The sequence below is a fragment of the Elgaria multicarinata genome, chromosome 3 (genome assembly GCF_023053635.1).
Source record: "Elgaria multicarinata webbii isolate HBS135686 ecotype San Diego chromosome 3, rElgMul1.1.pri, whole genome shotgun sequence".
Taxonomy (NCBI): domain Eukaryota; kingdom Metazoa; phylum Chordata; class Lepidosauria; order Squamata; family Anguidae; genus Elgaria; species Elgaria multicarinata.
The window spans coordinates 97,333,918-97,351,672 of NC_086173.1; the positions used below are offsets into that span (position 1 = coordinate 97,333,918).

The window sequence follows — 17,755 nt, forward strand, 5'->3', positions numbered from 1 at the left end:
CCCTCCCTTAGGCTGGAGTTCCACGGTCAGGGTGCTATTACAGAAAGGCCCTGTCCTGCGTTCTTACCAACCTAGCCTCTTTTAGTGGTGAGAAATATAGCAGGGCCTCAAAAGAAGATTGGGAAGCGCCATATGGGAGGATGTGGTTTTTCAGATATCCTGGCCCCATGCCATTTAGGGTTTTATTGGTAAGTACCAGCAATTTGAACTGGGCCTTGAAACAAAACAGGAGCCAGTGCAGTTTGTATACAACCAGTGTAATATGGTCTATAAACTTCACACCAGAAAACAATCTGGCTGCAGCATGTTGTAGCTGCTGCAGTTTCTGAATATTCTTTAAGGGCAGCCTCGCTTAGAGTGCATTGCAGTAGCCTAAATTCAGAATGGCCTACAGTATGTGCCACTGTGGCCAGATATGTCTTCTCCAGGAAGGGCACAATTGGTGCACCAGATAAAGATGGGCAAAAGCACTCCTGGTCACAGCAGCCAAGTGAGCATCCAGGAGTATCCCCAAACTGAGAACCTAATATTTCTGAGAGTGTGCAACACCACCCAGAACAAACTGTTCTCCCAACCTCAGAGTAGATTGTCTGTTGACCATCAGGACCTCTCTGCTTTGTCTGGGCTGAGTGTTAGCTTTTTAGCTCACGTCCAATCCATCTCTGAAACCAGGCAACAGTCCAGGACTTCACAGCGTCTTTGGCATTGCCTAAAAAAGAAGTGGAGCTGCAGGTCAACAGCATAACCCCAAGTACCTGATGAGCTCTCCCAGCGGCTTCACGTCAGTGTTAAAAGAAAGAGCCACGAGGAACCCCATAGGGCCAGCCTTCCTCAACCTGGTGTCCTACAAGTCCCACCATCCTGGGTCAGCAAAGTCATAGGCCATGGTGGCTGTGGATGTTGGGAGTCGTAGTCCAACACGTCTGGAGGGCACCAGGTTGGAGAAGGCTGCCATAGATCAGTGGCCAAGGGGGAAGGGCGAGCAATACTCCCCCAGCACCACCTTCTGGGAACATTTAACCAGGTGGGAGTAGAGCCGCTTCAAATGAGTGCCCCCCACCAAGTTCCAAAGCAACCAAACATCCCAAAAAGGGGCCCTGGCGGATGGTAGCAAATGTCACCAAGAGGACCAGCAGGGATGCACTCCCCCTATCTCACTCCTGATACAGGTCATCTGCCAATGCTGTTTCAGTCTCCAAACTGGGCCTGAACCCAGACTAGATAGGATCCATGGGGCAATAGGATGGAATTTGGGTAAGGGGTTCTAAAAGGTGGAAATACACACAACTTCAACAAATGCCTGTCCCCAAACCCATGTGTGCCAAAGTAATGCAGAGGGGCTAATTCTTCCTGAACCTGCCAGTTACTCTCTGCAAATGCCCTAGGGGTGTAGAAAGGGTTGTTTCTGCTTCAGCTGGGCTTGTCTGGTTTGGGGGCACAGGGAAGAGATTAAAACCGGTTGGGGAGTAGAACTGGTTTGTGTCAAGCCAGCGCCAAGACTCTAGTTTGCATGGGAGAACTGATGTTTTGCAAGATGTGTTGAGTGCCCACTAGTTCTGCCCTGAAATACCCCCACTTTAGCACAGATGGGGCTGAGCTGTGGTCCCTAGTAATGTGTCATTACATCCTAAGTCACTGTCAATGGATTGGTGGTAGTACTTCCATATAATCGGGTTCACACAACGTGACAACCTATCCTCAAAGCTGAGTATGGATTGTTGTTGAAACAGGTTGTTGTGTTTGTGTGAACCTAGCCACTCTTAACAAACCATGGTTCGTTAATCACAACCCACAGTTCATACCAAACAAGAAATCATAAATTCTCTTTGTGGATTTGTGGTTAACAAACCATGGGTTCACAAAACACAACAACCCACATTTCAACAACAATTCACGGTTCAATGACAATCCATACTCAACTCATACTCAACCTTAAGAGTGGATTGTCATGTTGTGTGAACCTAGTCATTGTCAAGGCTATATGCACTCTGTACCAAAGAAGTACAAATGATATGCTTGGAATAAATTATGCAAACTAAATTATTTTTATGCCTACATTTTGCATAATTCTGCTTCTGTAATGATCATGTTATCAAAAGGATTTGCAGTCTTGAGGCAAGAGTTGGGTGGCAGGGGAGGGGTGGAATTGAGATAGCAGGAAGAGCGTTGAATAAGTGGGCAGGAGGATGGAGAATAGGAGCCATGAGGCAGACAGTGGTGTGGGCATTATTCCAGAATCTCACTAATCAGCAGAAGCCCCATCTGAACACAAACATCAAACTCTGCCTACAGGGTCAAGTTCATCCCTACAATCGTTTTAGCTAGAATCTTGACTAAACAACAACGACAAAAATATTGTGTCTTAGGAGACCAAATTCTGTGCCGGATGACCCATTCTGCACTTGTACACATACGCTCTTTTGTCCACAATTTGCATATCCTAGTATTACACACAGTACTGACTCAAGACATTTTGCTGCTTGAAGCAGAGTTCAGATGTCACCAGCCATCCTTGCTGGGGTCAACCCCCTCCCCGCCCGCCCCCCCCGCCCCAAATTGCTGCACCACTCAGAAACCAAGTCCTGATTCCATCCCGGCCCCATCCCTCTTGTGCCAACTAAAGCAGATTGCTTCACCTTGCAGTATGGGAGGGGCAGCTCTGAGCACACGGATATATGAATGAAGAAAAGGGTAAACCTGAGTATTGTAGCTTCTGGTTCGGTTCTGGTTGTCCCTAACAAAAATCTTTTAAGGGCACAAACCCCAGAATGCTGGGAGTTGAAAGACTCCCTCCCCACCCCCGTCTAAACAGAATGCATAGGAATTGAGCTCTAAAATAATGAATGGGCCAGGAAAAAAGCAAACTCTGATTTGCCCTCCATACTTCCATAACAGAAATCAAGGGATCATAATAAGTAATGTGCTGGGAAAGGAAAACTAGGTGCTTTCTCTTTAGGAAATAAATAGGATGGGGATTTGGTGATATTGATTTAGTTTGTCATGTTTGTGTCCTGGCTTTTCTCTAAGGAGCTCAGTGTGGTGTAGGGAGGGTTATCCTGTTTTATCCTCTCAACGATCCTCGTGAGGTAGCTTAGATAGGGACCAAACCAAAATTACTTGGTTTAAGATGATAAAAAATGGAATACAGTGTAGTACTTCCCATATCTAAACTCCAGTCATCCAGCTCATCCAAGGATCTAAACTAAGAGCCTCTGGGGGAGAATGCTGGACTTGGACCGAGGAGAGCGAAGATCAGACCCCTGCGCAGCCATGATACTCATTGGGTCATCTTTGGCCAGTCATTGTGTCCCAACCTAATGTATCTTCTCAAGTTCATGATGAGAATAATGTGAAAAGAGGCCCTGCACCCTGCATGTTGCTTGTGCTCCTTAGAGCAGCCTGGTGTGCTCTAGATGTGTTGGACTACAACTCCCATCATCCCCAACCCAGACTGGAGTAATAGTGGCATAGATGGACAAAGAACCTTTCCCCAACACGGTGCTCTCCACCAAGTTGGTTTTAGTCAACAACCACCAGCATTCCTCATCACTGGCCGTTCTGTCTGAGGCTGATGGGAGTTGGAAGACCAAAATAATGTGGAGGGCACCACATTGGGGAAGGCTGCTTTAGAGGAAGAGCAGGCATAGGAATCAGCCTTATACAAAGGCAGTCTCTTTGTCCATCCATCCCAATATTGTCTACTCCAGTTTTCCTCAACCAGCTGTGCTGGTTTGGGCTGATAGGAATTGTAGTCCAGGAGATCTGGAGGGTACCAGGATGGGGCAGTCTGGTCTACTCAGACTTATAGTGACTCTCCATGTTCTCAGGCAAAGTGTGTGCCCTACCACAAAACTACAGCCCCTTCCACAGAAATGTGATGGATAAAATACTTTCAGCCTATGCTCCATGTGATTTCATGTCAGTATGAGCCATGGTTACCAGACGTCCTTTGTTTCAAGAGATGACCTTTATATCGGAACATCGTAGCTCTGTTGAACACCATTGAATTGACACCACAGTTCCCAATCTCTCTTCTCTTCTCCTCTCACGCTCCCCTGCTTTTTTGCTTTTTGCTTTTACAAAAAATAAAACAAGAAACCCTTCTGACAAATCAGATGCAATATTGTGTTTAACATCATTCTCATTCAATCTCATCCAAACATTTGGAGTGTCCCTCCAGGATGTTTGGATAAAAATATGCTATTCTGAGATCCAGCCGGCAGCTGGCTTTCAGCTGATGGAGGTGTTTTCAGCAAACAGAGGATGACCTGTCGAATTATCGGCTGCATGGAAGGCAAGGATAGCCAGGAATAAAACCAGGTCCATCATGCCATGGGCCGCCAGCAGCTCTGAAAGGCTAAAAAGAGCTACATGCACCGAGGCCTTCCCAATTTTTGCAAAGCCCATGGATGTGGCCAGCAGCCTCTTTCTTGAGCTTGTCTTGATCATTCTAAATATACAAGAACAGATTTCTTTTTTCCATCTGTGTTAGTGAAGGAAGAGCCCAGCCTTCCCAACCTGGCTGGGGGATGCTGGGAATTGTAGCCCAACCCTCCTGGAGGGCTCTTGGTTAGGGAAGGCTGGAATAGCCCATCCACGCATGTTGGGATATCTGACAATTTGGCCCTAGCAAGCCTCCCTGATCCTGAGCAGAGAAATAAATGTGCTGCAGAGCATTCCCCTACAGTAACTGTGACAAAAGGGAGACAAGCCAGCTGGCAACCTCCTTCCAAGCACCAGGCCCGGTAGATCAATGGGGTAATCCAGGCTCTAAGCCAGGAAGCCCTAACTACAACAAGCCCCTCCCATAACAATGATAGAATGGCACCCCTATCTATCAAGCACATTCCTCCAAGGAACCCATTTGAGGAATGGAAGGCAGGTTTGCATCCAGTCAAGATGCATGCAAAACTTTAGGTGGGGACAGAGCTCAAGCCTTCCCTGGCAACTGATCTGGCCTCTGCAAAGGGGACAGTCTGACATTCTGGGAATTGTGGGCACAAGTGATTGTGGGGGTGAGGGGGTGGGGTATATTGCAGGCAGGCAGCTGCCCAGTATGACATAATTTGGATTCTTCAAAGAATAGATACATCAGTCTTGTAGTGGTTAGAGTGTTGGTTGGGGACTGGGAAGACCCGGGTTCAAATCCCCACTCAGCTGTGAAGCTGAGTGGGTAACTATGGGCCAATCACTGACTCTCAGCATAACCTACTTCACAGGGTTGTTGTAAGGATAAAATGGAGAGGAAGAGGATCATGCTCCTTGGAAGAAAGGTGGGGTACATATGATGTAACGAATGAATGAATGAATGAATAAAAGGCCAAACACAGCACAAGAGGTGGGCCTCTAATGCTGCAACTTTCTGGATCTTTTCCTGCCTGCACAGGGTTATAAAACCCCTCTGTGGGTGGTGAATTGAAGGGGAAAGCATATGACCTTGAGCCTGCTGCTTTGTCAGTTCTTGGGCTTGCTAATAATTCACCATCCTCCCATAGCAAACAAAGGACTAAATTAGAAGCCAGCCTCCTCCAACCTGGTGCCATTCAGATGATTTGGACTACAATTCCCAGGATACCTGAGCATCTGGAGGGCATCAGGTTGGGGAAGTCTGAACTAAATTTATCACTGAGCAGCAAAGGGGGAACTGATGATGGGGGAAACCTATCAGATGAAGTCAACGTTTTCAGGAAATGTGGCTATTGAGGAGATGGAATTGAGGAGTAAATGCATCCAGGCCATGCTGGACATCAGCAGCTGGACCGCCATCTGTCAGGTATGCTTTAAGGTGGATTCCTGCATTGAGCAGGGGGTTGGACTCGATGGCCTTAAAGGCCTCTTCCAACTCTACTATTCTATGATTCTATGAGTTCTTCCTGTGACTCTAGTAGGATTCCGTACCAAGGGATTGGGGGCAGATGAAGCCCCAGTCTGCATTGGAATGTGAACAGCAGAAGAATTTGGCAATTCAGCAAATGGAGCGCATGATGTCCCCAAAGAGACGCAACTCAGCAAACTCCCACTATAGCCCTGGAAATGCACAGTGGGGCAGGTGCCTCCTGATCTATGATGCGATCATGGCACTGCACGTGGTAGGAACAGAACACGGCCAGCTGCCATTGAAATCACACACACACACACACACACACACATAACTCCCCTGTAAATCACCATCGTCGGCGTCATCCAAACTGTGTCCCAGCTGGTTGGCAGTGTGGTTGCCATGGTGACAGAAGGATGCTGGTTGCCATGATAAGCTGTGATTTCAGTCTCTCCACCCACACAGCCTGGACCAATTCTCCTTGCTCCTTCCTTCCTCTTCCCAGGAGGGCCTGAAATGAGGTGGCAAAGAGAACAGAACCCTGTGCACTTGGGTAGGGAGTGTGAAAGCATTCGGACCTGATCCCTGCTGGCTGATTGGCAAGGGTAGGGAGGGAGTGGACCCTCCTGAGTAGATATGCAAGAGAGGGCGGTATCTTAGAGACCATCTCCATGGAGGCCCCTTCACACAAACCAGGATGCCTCATTGATATGCTGCTGCAGCTGCTTTTAATTTCACTATTTTCTCTCTCCTCCCCCTCCCATCACATGCTTATTGGGCAAGCAGGTCGCTGCTGGCAACATGTGTGGGTCTTACTCTCCAGGTGGGCAACTGTACCGGAGGGAAAAGGCTTCTCTCTCCCTCCCTCCCTCTCTCTCTCCTCCTTCCCTCCCCCTCATCATTAATTTGTTCCCGTTTGATGGAAGCCCCCTTCCTCTGCCTCACAGCTTTGTACGTGACGAACAGTTCCTACATTACCAATGCAACGTTTAAGGAGGCGAGAGGGTTAGTTTGCCTTGCCTCGCAGTGAGGCATTTTCTCTTAGTTTCAGACCGCCTTCCGCAAGCCAGCGCCCTCCAGAAGTGTTGGGTTACAACTCCCATCATCCCCAGCCAGTGTGGCCAATGACCCTGCTGTGTCAGCATGATGGGAGTTGGAGTTCAACAGTAACTGGAGAGTGCCAAATTGGGGAAGGCTGGATTAGGAAAACAAGGCGGCGGATGGGGCTGGAGGGGAGGGATTCACAGAGCAAACATCTTTGCTAAACCTGGCCTGCCTGGCCGTCACTCATCTTGAGTAAATGTATCAGCTGACAACTAGGGGAGCCCCCCTCCCTCCTCGCAGCATTGCCAGATCAACCTTTCTGCACAAACCAGTCCTGGGTTCTATCATCTATCTAGGGTCTCTCTCAAGTAAGAGATGTTCTTTTGACAATACATCGTTGCCTTTTAAATTACAGCAAAGCCTTTCTAGCCTTAGGTGGATTCGGAACTGAAATCAGAAAAGGCAATATTCAAAAACCACCAAGAGGACACTTCTGCCTACCAGGACACTCTTGTTACTGACCAGGCTCATAGCCAGCCTAAAAGTTGGGGGTGGGGGGGCAAAACATTCCCATCTACTGCAGCTTGAATTGGGATAAAGGGTTTCTGAAATAATAAATAAATAAAAATCATACTATGGGTACTTTCAGATGAGGCTTATATCCTTCCTCAAGCACAGAGGTTTAGGGTGGGGGGCAAACCTTGCCTTCAATTCATAGCCCTCCTGTGCTTTCCCACAGCATTCTGTATTTTTTCTTAACAACAAATCCGCTGAGGAAAAATAGGTGCACAAAGCCATTTGACTGGCAGGGCTGGGAGCCTTCTGTCCAGAGGCCCCTCCATGTGTTAATTGCCCCTCCATGTGTTAATTGACTTTCCCAATGCTCGAATGGTATCAGCAACAACTCTTTTGTGAATGGCCCTGATCAATAATATGATGTCACTGTCTGTACTTTCTGCATTTCATTTCCCTCTTATCTCACTGTTTATAACACCCACCCACTCCCAGTCACACATGCCTATATACCTGAAACTCAAGATAACACTTTATGCATCTGATGAAGTAGCATGTAGTCTATGGAAGCTTATACCATAATTAATATGTTAATCTCTAAGGTGCCACAAGACTGTGTTTTGTGCATCCTGCCCAAGTGCCATAGAAATGCAGAATTTGGTATTAGGTACAGAATTCAACATCCATAGACTCAGCTTTCATTGAGGAGGAGGAGGAGGAGGAGGAAACCCACATTTTTAGATGTTGTGGGCTGTGAAGATGTGGGGATGAGGATCACTCCTACCTGAGATATTTGAATCCACAGGGCTAGGTGGTGTGCCTTCAGTATATTACAGAGTTCCTTGCCCTTCCTTTATTCTACAGCAGCAGAATAAATTGTGTAAAATAGGCCAACATATGCAAAATCTGCTTTAATATCCCTAAATTGTGCAGTTCCTAGCATCCAGCTTTTCTTAGCTCTGAATCTTTGTTTCCTTTGTGCAGAATTGGGGTAGCAAAGGATTTACTCCTCTGCTTACAGGACCTGTTTCTCCCAACCTGTTTGCATGATTCTCTGTCTTCCAGGGCTTTGTACACCTACGAAGATGACTCTGATAACCTGAAATTGGCTGCCTCAGGAAGTGAGTATTTCTGCCTGTGCCTGTACCTCTTTGTCAGGCAACCTTATGCTGCTTTGGCTCTCCAGTCCTAGCCATTTATATTTGCCACTGTTCTTCGAGAGGGCAGACGGGGTTTCATTGGGGAGTTACATGGATATACCCAAAAGGTTGAGGGAGCATTTTACTTTTAATATGTGTCCTTCCCCATCCAAAAAGAAGAAGTAAAAAAAGCCAGAAGGGTTTGGGGCAATTGCCTGTATCCCATGAATGTGTTGCTTTCTTTCCCCAGCTGGTGGCCTACAAGAGCTCTCTAGCCATTTTGTGAATCAGAAGGTGATGTACGGATTCTGCAGTGTCAAGGACCCGCAGGCCACACTACCTAAATATGTCCTCGTTAATTGGGTAAGGCCTACTTCTAACGAAGGTGGGGTGGGGGGACAGTTTGCCCTATTCTGAAGGGAAACTATTATCTCTGTGTAGTCCACAGGATTAAAATTGACCTGCCCACATGCTGGGAGAATGTCTGTACCTTTAAGAGTTAGAATTCCAGCAGATGCAGCTTTTCCTGTCACTGCAGTCCTCTGGTGGGAAAAGCCACACGAGGTGAAATTCTCCCTCCTGTGCAACTCGTAAAGCGCAGGGGCCTCTCGGGGTCTCATCCTAGCGGCCCCATACAGACTAGGGTTGAAAACGTGCCTGGGTTGAATTTATTGAAACTGTTACATAATGGTGAAGTCCGGAGGAAGTAGGCCCCTCTGGTCTCAAACTGAGGGCCCAATCATGCATGACTTATTTCCTACATGAAGATAACCTCTGTGTAATAAAGTTTCTGTACCCCCATCATGTGTGAGGATTGGTAGGAGTGTTTGCCCAGGTTCTGGGGCACATAAGGCCAGCTCTGAGAGGGGCAATGGGATGCAGATTGGTCTTTCTCGCAGAACTTTTGCTGACTGTTGGACTCCCATTAATTTGTCTGTACTGCCCTCTAGTGGAAGTTGTTTGGACCCTCCCTGGCCATCCGGCCTCACACACACATTGTGCTCCCCGCCCCCACTTCCTCCAGGACTTGCTTCCTACCCACGCTTATGTCACCTGACTCATATCCTGGCTAGTGATAATCTTTAAATAGTGCTTTTTGAAAAGACTTTTTTGTTTATTTGTTTATTTTTTTTAAGTCTCCATAAAGCATAGTTTACAATTTAAAAGAAGACATCACTCATTTGCAACAGCAACTAAATGAGAAGCAGAAAGGAACAACGCTGCCTCCCTGCCCCAGTTCAGACGTTTGTGGTGGGGCGGGGGAGACTGAATAAAAGCATAGAGCTATTCTCCAAGAATTCAGCAGGAGTCTGGGAGTTTTGGCTGCTTCCTGCTGCCACGGCTAGGCTCCATAGCAGCCTCCCCCAACTGGGTGCCTCCCACTTGTGCTTGACTACAACTCCTAACATCCCCAGCCAGCAGAGCCATTGGGGAAGGTGGCTCTAAAAGGTCCTACTTCAGGTTTACTATGCTGAAAGATGACAACATGGGGGGTGGGCTGCTTGTCCAGGGTGGCTGAGAGTAGCATCCACGTGGTGGGGTGACCATTACCCTGCTATTGCTCCCCACATGCCCGTTGGGTTGCCTGGGTTTGATGACATGAGGCTGGATGCCGCATAGCTGGATGCTGCAGGGAGCTAGACCTCCACGTAGATGTACCTGCCTGCCTTGCAGTGAGTTTCTACGTGATCACTGAGTAGCAAATTGTCATCTGAATTCACCTCCCAGCTAAGGAGAAAAGGGGAAGAGCTAGTAGCCCTAGCAAGAGCCCTTTCACTGCCCCTATGGCAGCAGGACCTACTCTGAAGATGTGCTCCCAGGGCTGGTTCCCAGTCCTTAGTAAATGGTCCCAGGAACCCTTCCTGCCAAGCACTGATGCTCCAGGTTTTAGGAGAAGCAGCAGGGACAGGGAAGTTGCTTCCGTACATTTCTAGCACCGTGATGCCGCTGATCTCATAAAGACGACCCCTTTTGCAAGGCAAGTAATTGCTGGACCTGCTTTTAGATCTGAAATCCAGGGAAAGCAACCGGATTTTTGTGTGTGCTGGCACCACGCTCGCCTGTGCAGCTCCTTCTGGCCTATCCGGATGCTATTCCGATCGTGCGTGTCTGTGTCTGTGCCTGAAGAAGATGCCTGCTGCTGCCAAAGCACAGAGAGGCATCTCCCAGCACTAATGTTTCCCATCCCTGTGCTTCCTTATGCTTGGCAGGTGGGAGAGGATGTGGCTGATGCCCGCAAGTGTGCCTGCGCCAGCCACGTGGCCAAGGTGGCAGAGTTCTTCCAGGTCAGTGACAAGCTGTGGGGGAGAGGTATACAGATGGGAATGGGGGAGGCTACTGCTGTTACAACCAAATGGCAAGGCAGCTGTCAGCTTGCATCTTGTGGAATGGTACTTGGGCTTCACAGAAGAGGGCGGCAGTGGGGGCAGAATTGCTCCATATAAGGATACGGAGCCCCAAAAGGGTCAATTGTAGCCTGCAAACAAGCTGTGATTTGGGGGGGGGGGGCACTCCGTAGTACCACTTATCCTAAAAAAAAAAAAAAATAGCTTCATTTTCAGGTTGCCCCTCAGACTGTGGCCCAAGGGTGATGGGGAGGGTTCAGGGGGAGAAAAGTGCCCCAAGTTGCCCACTCTGATGTCAGATAGATTGATAACGAGCAGTTGGCCTGTGCCAGTCAGTGGGTTTTGACAATCCTCTTTCAGGCCAGCTGCTTGCTTTCTTGTCCCAAAAGACCTCATCCCATCTTTCTGTATGATTCGATTGTCCTAACAGGGTGTGGATGTAATTGTCAACGCCAGCAGTGTGGAAGACATTGACCCAGGAGCCATCGGGCAGCGGCTCTCCAACGGCCTGGCTCGCATCGCCAGTCCAGTGCTGCACCGCCTTCGCCTGCGGGAGGATGAGAACGCCCAGCCGGTGGTAATGCTCCTTGCTCCCTTTTCAGCAAACCAAGCTCATGTTCCCTGGCTGAGGGTGAAAGCTGTTTGTATCTAAGAGTGATGCTGGCGGTGTTACAGAGGAGTGACAATCCACATGGTGCTATACTGGTCGCACGTGAAGTAGAAATCCTCCAGAAGAAGTGATGATCTCCCCTAAAGAGTTTCTGGGGGAATTTCTGGCCAGTTACCTCCATGCTATTATTATACATCATGAAAACATGTTAGTGCCAGAGTGCTCCAGTGAGGACCTGGCAACTGCTTTTTCAGCTGAGATGCTCATCATCTGGGATGACATCAAGGGTAGGCATGGTCGGGCGCCCACCAAGAGACCACATCCCAACAGAGGCTCACTGACAAGAGCCCCCTGGATTTGTTCCTCCTCTCGACCATTGCAACATAGGCGTGCTCAAGGGGTGTGCTGGGTGTGCCCAGGCACACCCTAATTTCTCAAGCAATGAGCTGAATTAAGGGGACCATTGAGTAAGGATCCAGAGGGGGATCCAGACTCAGCAGAAACAGCCCTCTGTCTGTCCCCTGGCTGCTCCGCCACCGCGCCAAAGAACTGCTGCCTCTGAGAGCACCATTGCTTCTGGCAGCAGGACTGAAGAGGAATTGCTCTGGTGGGAGCCTCTCTGCCGAGAGCCACACTCCAAAAAGACCAAGAGGAGGGGCCCTGAAGGCCTCGTCAGCCCCCACCAGTGCTAGGGCTTAAGGAGCATCTCCTCATTACCCCTTCCCACCTGCAATGAACCTCCCGCGATCATGCTAGCCAAACGCGGAGCGGGGCATCAGTGTCCACAGTGGGCCTGTTCAGAAGACACCTTAAACCATGGCTTTATCCATGGTGGTTAAGCCAGAAAGCCAGGTCATGTTCAGAAGAAACCTTAAATCATGGCTTTAGCCATGGTGAATAAGGCCTTTTGCTTTATTCACCATGGTTAAAGCCATGGTTTAAGGTGTCTTCTGAATGGGTCCAGTGTTTAATAAATAAATGAATAAAAATAATGTCCTTTATGATTGATTAGTCGATGAATGTTTGCCATAAAAAAGAAAAATCCCTGGGTGCTCAACCTAATGAAATGCGCTGCACACACCTATGCATTGCAATCTGTGTTCGCTCTGGCCCAGACAACAGTGGTGGTGAGAAGGAGGGTCGGGAGATGCCCCTGCCTCCTTGCCACTGGCTCTCTGCCTATCAAGCAAACAAGTGGCTGCAATGATGAGAAAGAGGACAAAGAGTAAGAGCAACTGGAGGCAATGGTGGTGAGGAGGTAGAGCCACTGATGGACGACTCTACCTTTGAGAGTGTCTTCCCCAAGGGCCCCCCAAAAGCCTGGAGCCAGCACGACTTGTAATGCAGTCACACATCCACGCACGCTCGCATGCACACAACATGCACGCACACCTTCCCTGACTTGATTTCTTAATTCCAGGGCACCACCTATCAGAAAACTGATGCAGCTGTGGAGATGAAACGACTCAACCGAGAGCAGTTCTGGGAGCAGGCCAAGGTAGGTGCTTTTCGAAAGGGATCCTGCCTCTGGACAGGTCAGGCCCAGACACACACACACGCACACGCACGTGCCAGCCCGGCTCTCCCTGCTTTCATGCCTGATCAGCCTGCGGTGGGGCAGCACGATGTGAGTAGAGCTGGCCTCTGCAGTCCCTCTTCCTTCCCCGCAGAAAGAGGAGGAGCTGCGCAAAGAGGAAGAGCGGAAGAAAGCCCTGGATGAGCGGCTGCGTTTCGAGCAAGAACGCATGGAGCAAGAGAGGCAGGAGCAGGAGGAGCGAGAGAAGCGCTACCGAGAGCGCGAGGAGCAGATCGAGGAACACAGGCAAGTTTCAGCCTGGGGGGCTGGCGGCGGTGGCGGTAGCCTTGAAGGGAACGGAGGAAGCCACGTCAGGATTTATTGGCCAGCCAGGGTAGACAGCTGTTGCTCCATCCCCCAGATCCGTGGCAGCTGTGGGTATAATTTTCCACTACTCTGTGTCACATAGTAGGTTTGGGATATTATGGGTTCCTATGTCCTTTTGCTGTTTGTGGTTGGGCTGCAGGGAGTTTTTCATTTGAGTTACTTCCCCATCTCCTAAGTCGCAGTAAAACACAAAAGCGAATTTGCGCATTATCACGTTAAAAACGCGGCACTGCAGCAAATGGACGGCTGCGTCATGTGCCCTGAAACGCAAATCTGTGCATTTATGTGTGGGGTAAAGAAGCCATATAGGAATGCCCCTCGAGTCAGCCATAGTTTCTCTCCCATCCCTTGTTGGAGAGTTGCCATCTTGATTGTTTCTGGGGGAACTAACCAGGGCGAAATGTGGAAATCCAGCAGAGCGGGCCTCCCAGACTCTCTGCAAGCTGCCCTAGAAATCTGTGGGAATGGAGAGGGTGTTAGCCACAGAAGGAGGAGACAGAGAGCAAGTAGGCATGTTCACGAGGACCAGCTTGCCCAGCCCCAGTCATTGGCAGCATGAGTGGAGGTTGGGGGGAAAGGCAGCTAGAGATCAGCCCTGCACAATCGATACATGGCTTGCCTTTCTCTGGGGGGAGGGAGAGAGAATGACTTCCGGTGGTGTGGCACGGCTCCCCCTGCCCTTAATAAGAAATCGCCCCTGCTACCTGGCAAAGCAAGGATGTCTCTTTGGTATACTTCCTCATTGGAAGATGCCGTTGATCTCTCTCATTGGCTGCCCAGTCATGCCTCCTTCTGTTTAGACTGCCGTAAGTGCCTCCTGATTACTACTGAAAGTTATGCCACCCGTACTGGTTTTAGTGAAAGTTATTTATTTATTTATTTATTTATTGAATTTAGATACCGCCCCATAGCCGAAGCTCTCTGGGTGGTTTACAAAAGTTAAAAACAGTGAACATTAAAAAGTATACAAAATTAAAAACCATCAAAAATATAAAAACAACAGTATAACTTACTGCGAAGATGATTATTTGATGCGGTGGAGGTCTGGCCTTATGCTGTTTTGAGAGTTCACTTGCCCAGTGAGCCTTATTACATTGGTAATAAGTGTTTCTTCCAAATTGTTCATCCTCCCAACTTACCTGTGAGGTAGGTTAGGCTGAAAGACAGACTGGCCTATGGTCACCAGGTGGGAATATGAACCTTGCAATCCAAGTTCAAGATTCTAGTCAGTATACCAGTTACTCACTATATTCACTATACCTGACTGAGCACTCTAAAACATTACCCAGAATTCTCTGCAACATGCAGGGGTAGCGTAGCAGTCATGTTGATTTGGAAAGGGTTCTCTCCCTGGAGCTAGTAAATTTGAGAACACTGCACTTTACCAGACTGGCTTCCTAATGGTTGGATCGCTCTTCTTTGTGTTGGAGGTCAGACTGATTTATAAAGATTGGCTTGTGAGATGCCTGCATTTGCTATGATTTACTTTTTTGATAACAGTTGGGATGGGTTCTTTGATTAAGGGAGCACCTGTTGGCGAGTGTCCTGACAGAATAGGTTGAAGAGATGTCAAGAAAGGATAAGCCTTTGCCATCTCCTCCCTATTTATTTGGGATTCCATTTTGAATTCCATTTGTGTAATTAACAGTCCATCTTTTATGATTTCCTAGGATTAAAAGGACTTTGGGAGCTCCGTTTCATAACTGTTAAAAATTAGTATGGCTACAGTCCTAGATATACTTACCCGGGAGGGAATATGTCCCACTGAACTCAATGGGGCTTACTTCTGAGTAGATATATATAGGATTGCACGTTGTGGCTCTCAAGTGAAGAACTTAAAGCAAGTAGGTTTTTGTTTGTTATGGGTGGGATTTTATTGGCGAGGCAGACTGAACCTAGCTTGGATGGGACATATATATATGTTCACGTTGTTCATTTTCTGGTACATATCTGAAGGACTATGGTAGGGTAGATTAAAAGAATAAATATTTGGTCCTTTTTATATGCAACAGTGGATCTTGGATAAGTTTGCAAACAGGAATTAGAGTAGAAATGTAACACACAGGAAAGGAAGATCAGATTAAGAACGATTTTAAAATAAGAGGCACAAATTGGATGTGATTTGAAAGGTAATGTTCTTGACAAAACATGCAAACTCTTCTTCCTTGCTGGTTAGACTGTAGCAGGAATGTTGTGTAGTCCTGCACAGAATGTTGTGTAGTCCTCCCCTATTAAAAATTACGCTCTGAGCAAGTTTTAGAGTGGGCTCAGAGGAGATCAGTGAAAATGATTCCGAGTGCAGGAATTAAGAGCAATCAGAAAAATGGAATATGGTGCACTTAGACCTGATAATGGAAAGTGAGAGAGGATGCAACAGCAACATAAGAACATAAGAAGAGCCCTGCTGGATCAGACCCAGGGTCCATCTAGTCCAGCACTTTGTTCACACAGTGGCCGACCAGCTGTCAACCAGGAACCCACAAGCAGGACATGGTGCCATGACACAGGCTCTGAACACCAGGCCTGGATGCGGACACTTCCTGCTCAAGCCAAGCACTACCGCTTGATACGCCTGAGGCGAGGGACAAACACCGCCTTTCTCCAAACTATGTGGAGAAAGGGGTTAAATGGAGAAGGATTTCAATAATAAAATAATGCACTGTGAATTATATGTGCTGAGGTGAATTATTGTCAGAGTGGGTGCTAAATGAATAAACTTCAGATGATAAATGCCAAACAGACACGTGGGATTTTTGTGGTAGTTAAAACAAAACAAGTAAAATTTATTTTAAAACTTCACAAGCTTTCTTTCAAAATAGAACATTTAATAACCTTTTTGAAACCTCTCATCCAATCCTTTCACCCATTCACATACACGCTTTCCTGTCACACACACATTCACTCTTGAATTTTATTATCAGTATTGTTTATTTTACACAAACTGTCTATCTGCACACCCCACTCAAAAGACACCACTCTCTATACTGAACCTCAAACTCTCCAGAACCAAGTACTCTACACACAGAGAGCTAAAGCACTAAAGGCTAAAGACTCTAAGAGTACCTAAAAGTTTCTCCTCAATCCCCTCAATCATTCCCTTGTATATATCACTCCTCCCCACTCCTAAGACATTCTAACTCCACCCACTCAGGTCAACATTCTAAGCACCACAGACTTACCAATTTCAGACATGCATTAGGGAACTGACTTGTGGGGTGTAACGCCACGCATGGGTGCAACAGCACCCTCCCACCCATGCTCTCCAGCAACTGATATATATAGGCCTCTGATACTGGAGGTAGCACATAGAGGCCACATTCAGATATACAAACGTTTGGAATAAAGGAGCGAAAGTTTGGATTGTTCTCCATGGTTCCTGAATGGATAAGGATATTAAATTAAGGTTGGGGTAGGGATATGAAATTAAACATTAGGAAGCCAAGCCAGCCATCCTTCAGGTCTGCCCAGGCATCGTGAGCTCAGTGTCCAGACATCTCATCCTCTCCTCTTTCTCTTCCTGCTAGGCGAAAGCAGCAGAGCCTGGAAGCAGAGGAAGCCAAGCAGCGGTTGAAGGAGCAATCCATCTTTGTAAGTAGTGTTTTGAGCGCTGGGGGAGGGTTGCCCAGTTTGCTACTGGCTCCCCCACGTTGTTAGCAGAGGTAGGAATTAAGCACCAAGGCTGGCTGGTGACATTGGGGACCGACTCTGCAACCAGGGTGATGAGGGCATTGCTGTCCAAGAGCTCTTCCTCGCTCCAGCTTTGTGCTAGGTCAGGGAAAGCAAACTAGGGCCTTCCGGTGTGGTTGAGGTGCCCTGGGGCTGACGCTGACCTCTCTCCCTAGGGGGAGCAGGAGGACGACGAAGACAGGCAGCAGCCCAAAAAGTCTGAGTCGGAGGTGGAGGTGAGTGCGGCCCCGGGGCACAGCATGCATTGTGTAGGCAGCTGACCGCCATGCACCCTACAGGGCCATTGCTGCATGCGGGTTGTCACATTGTGTGCAGAGTTTCAGCGGGGGCTGGGCGAGCTGGGGGCTTCAGTTTGGTGACTGTTGTCGTGTGGCGAAGCTGGAGTGTGATGTTGACGACTAGCAGAAGTCTGTGCTTAAGCAGGGTCGGGGATCAGTTTTATCCCGGGGGAGCAAGGCGGAGGCCGGCTGTGTGTGTCTCTCCTCCTATGCTATGTCTTCATTGTGTTCAAATCCAGTTTGTTGTGCTGTCACTATTTTGTGTCACTGTGTGCCATTGCTGCTGGTGGGGTGGGGCATGGGGGGAACACCCTATGTGTGTGGCACGTCTCATATTTTGTCACTGTTGCCCTGGCAGCTGCATGGGGGCGGGGGGAGAATTTGGGGGGTGGAGTTCAGGCTGTGTTTGTGAGGTGTG

General features: G+C 48.2%; 1 protein-coding gene across 3 annotated transcripts in view; it reads left to right on the top strand.

The window, feature by feature from the left end:
• The window catches only part of DBN1 (drebrin 1), a 41,564-nt gene that overhangs the window by 15,179 nt on the left and 8,630 nt on the right, over positions 1 to 17,755 (top strand). For 2 of the 3 annotated variants that reach the window (XM_063120991.1, XM_063120994.1), the window contains exons 2-9: positions 8,441 to 8,496; positions 8,765 to 8,877; positions 10,725 to 10,799; positions 11,290 to 11,436; positions 12,890 to 12,967; positions 13,140 to 13,291; positions 16,897 to 16,960; positions 17,215 to 17,274. In XM_063120991.1, coding sequence (XP_062977061.1) covers positions 8,441 to 8,496; positions 8,765 to 8,877; positions 10,725 to 10,799; positions 11,290 to 11,436; positions 12,890 to 12,967; positions 13,140 to 13,291; positions 16,897 to 16,960; positions 17,215 to 17,274 — 745 coding nt within the window. The remainder of the gene's footprint in view (positions 1 to 8,440; positions 8,497 to 8,764; positions 8,878 to 10,724; positions 10,800 to 11,289; positions 11,437 to 12,889; positions 12,968 to 13,139; positions 13,292 to 16,896; positions 16,961 to 17,214; positions 17,275 to 17,755) is intronic. The other variant, XM_063120993.1, reaches the window with a different exon arrangement.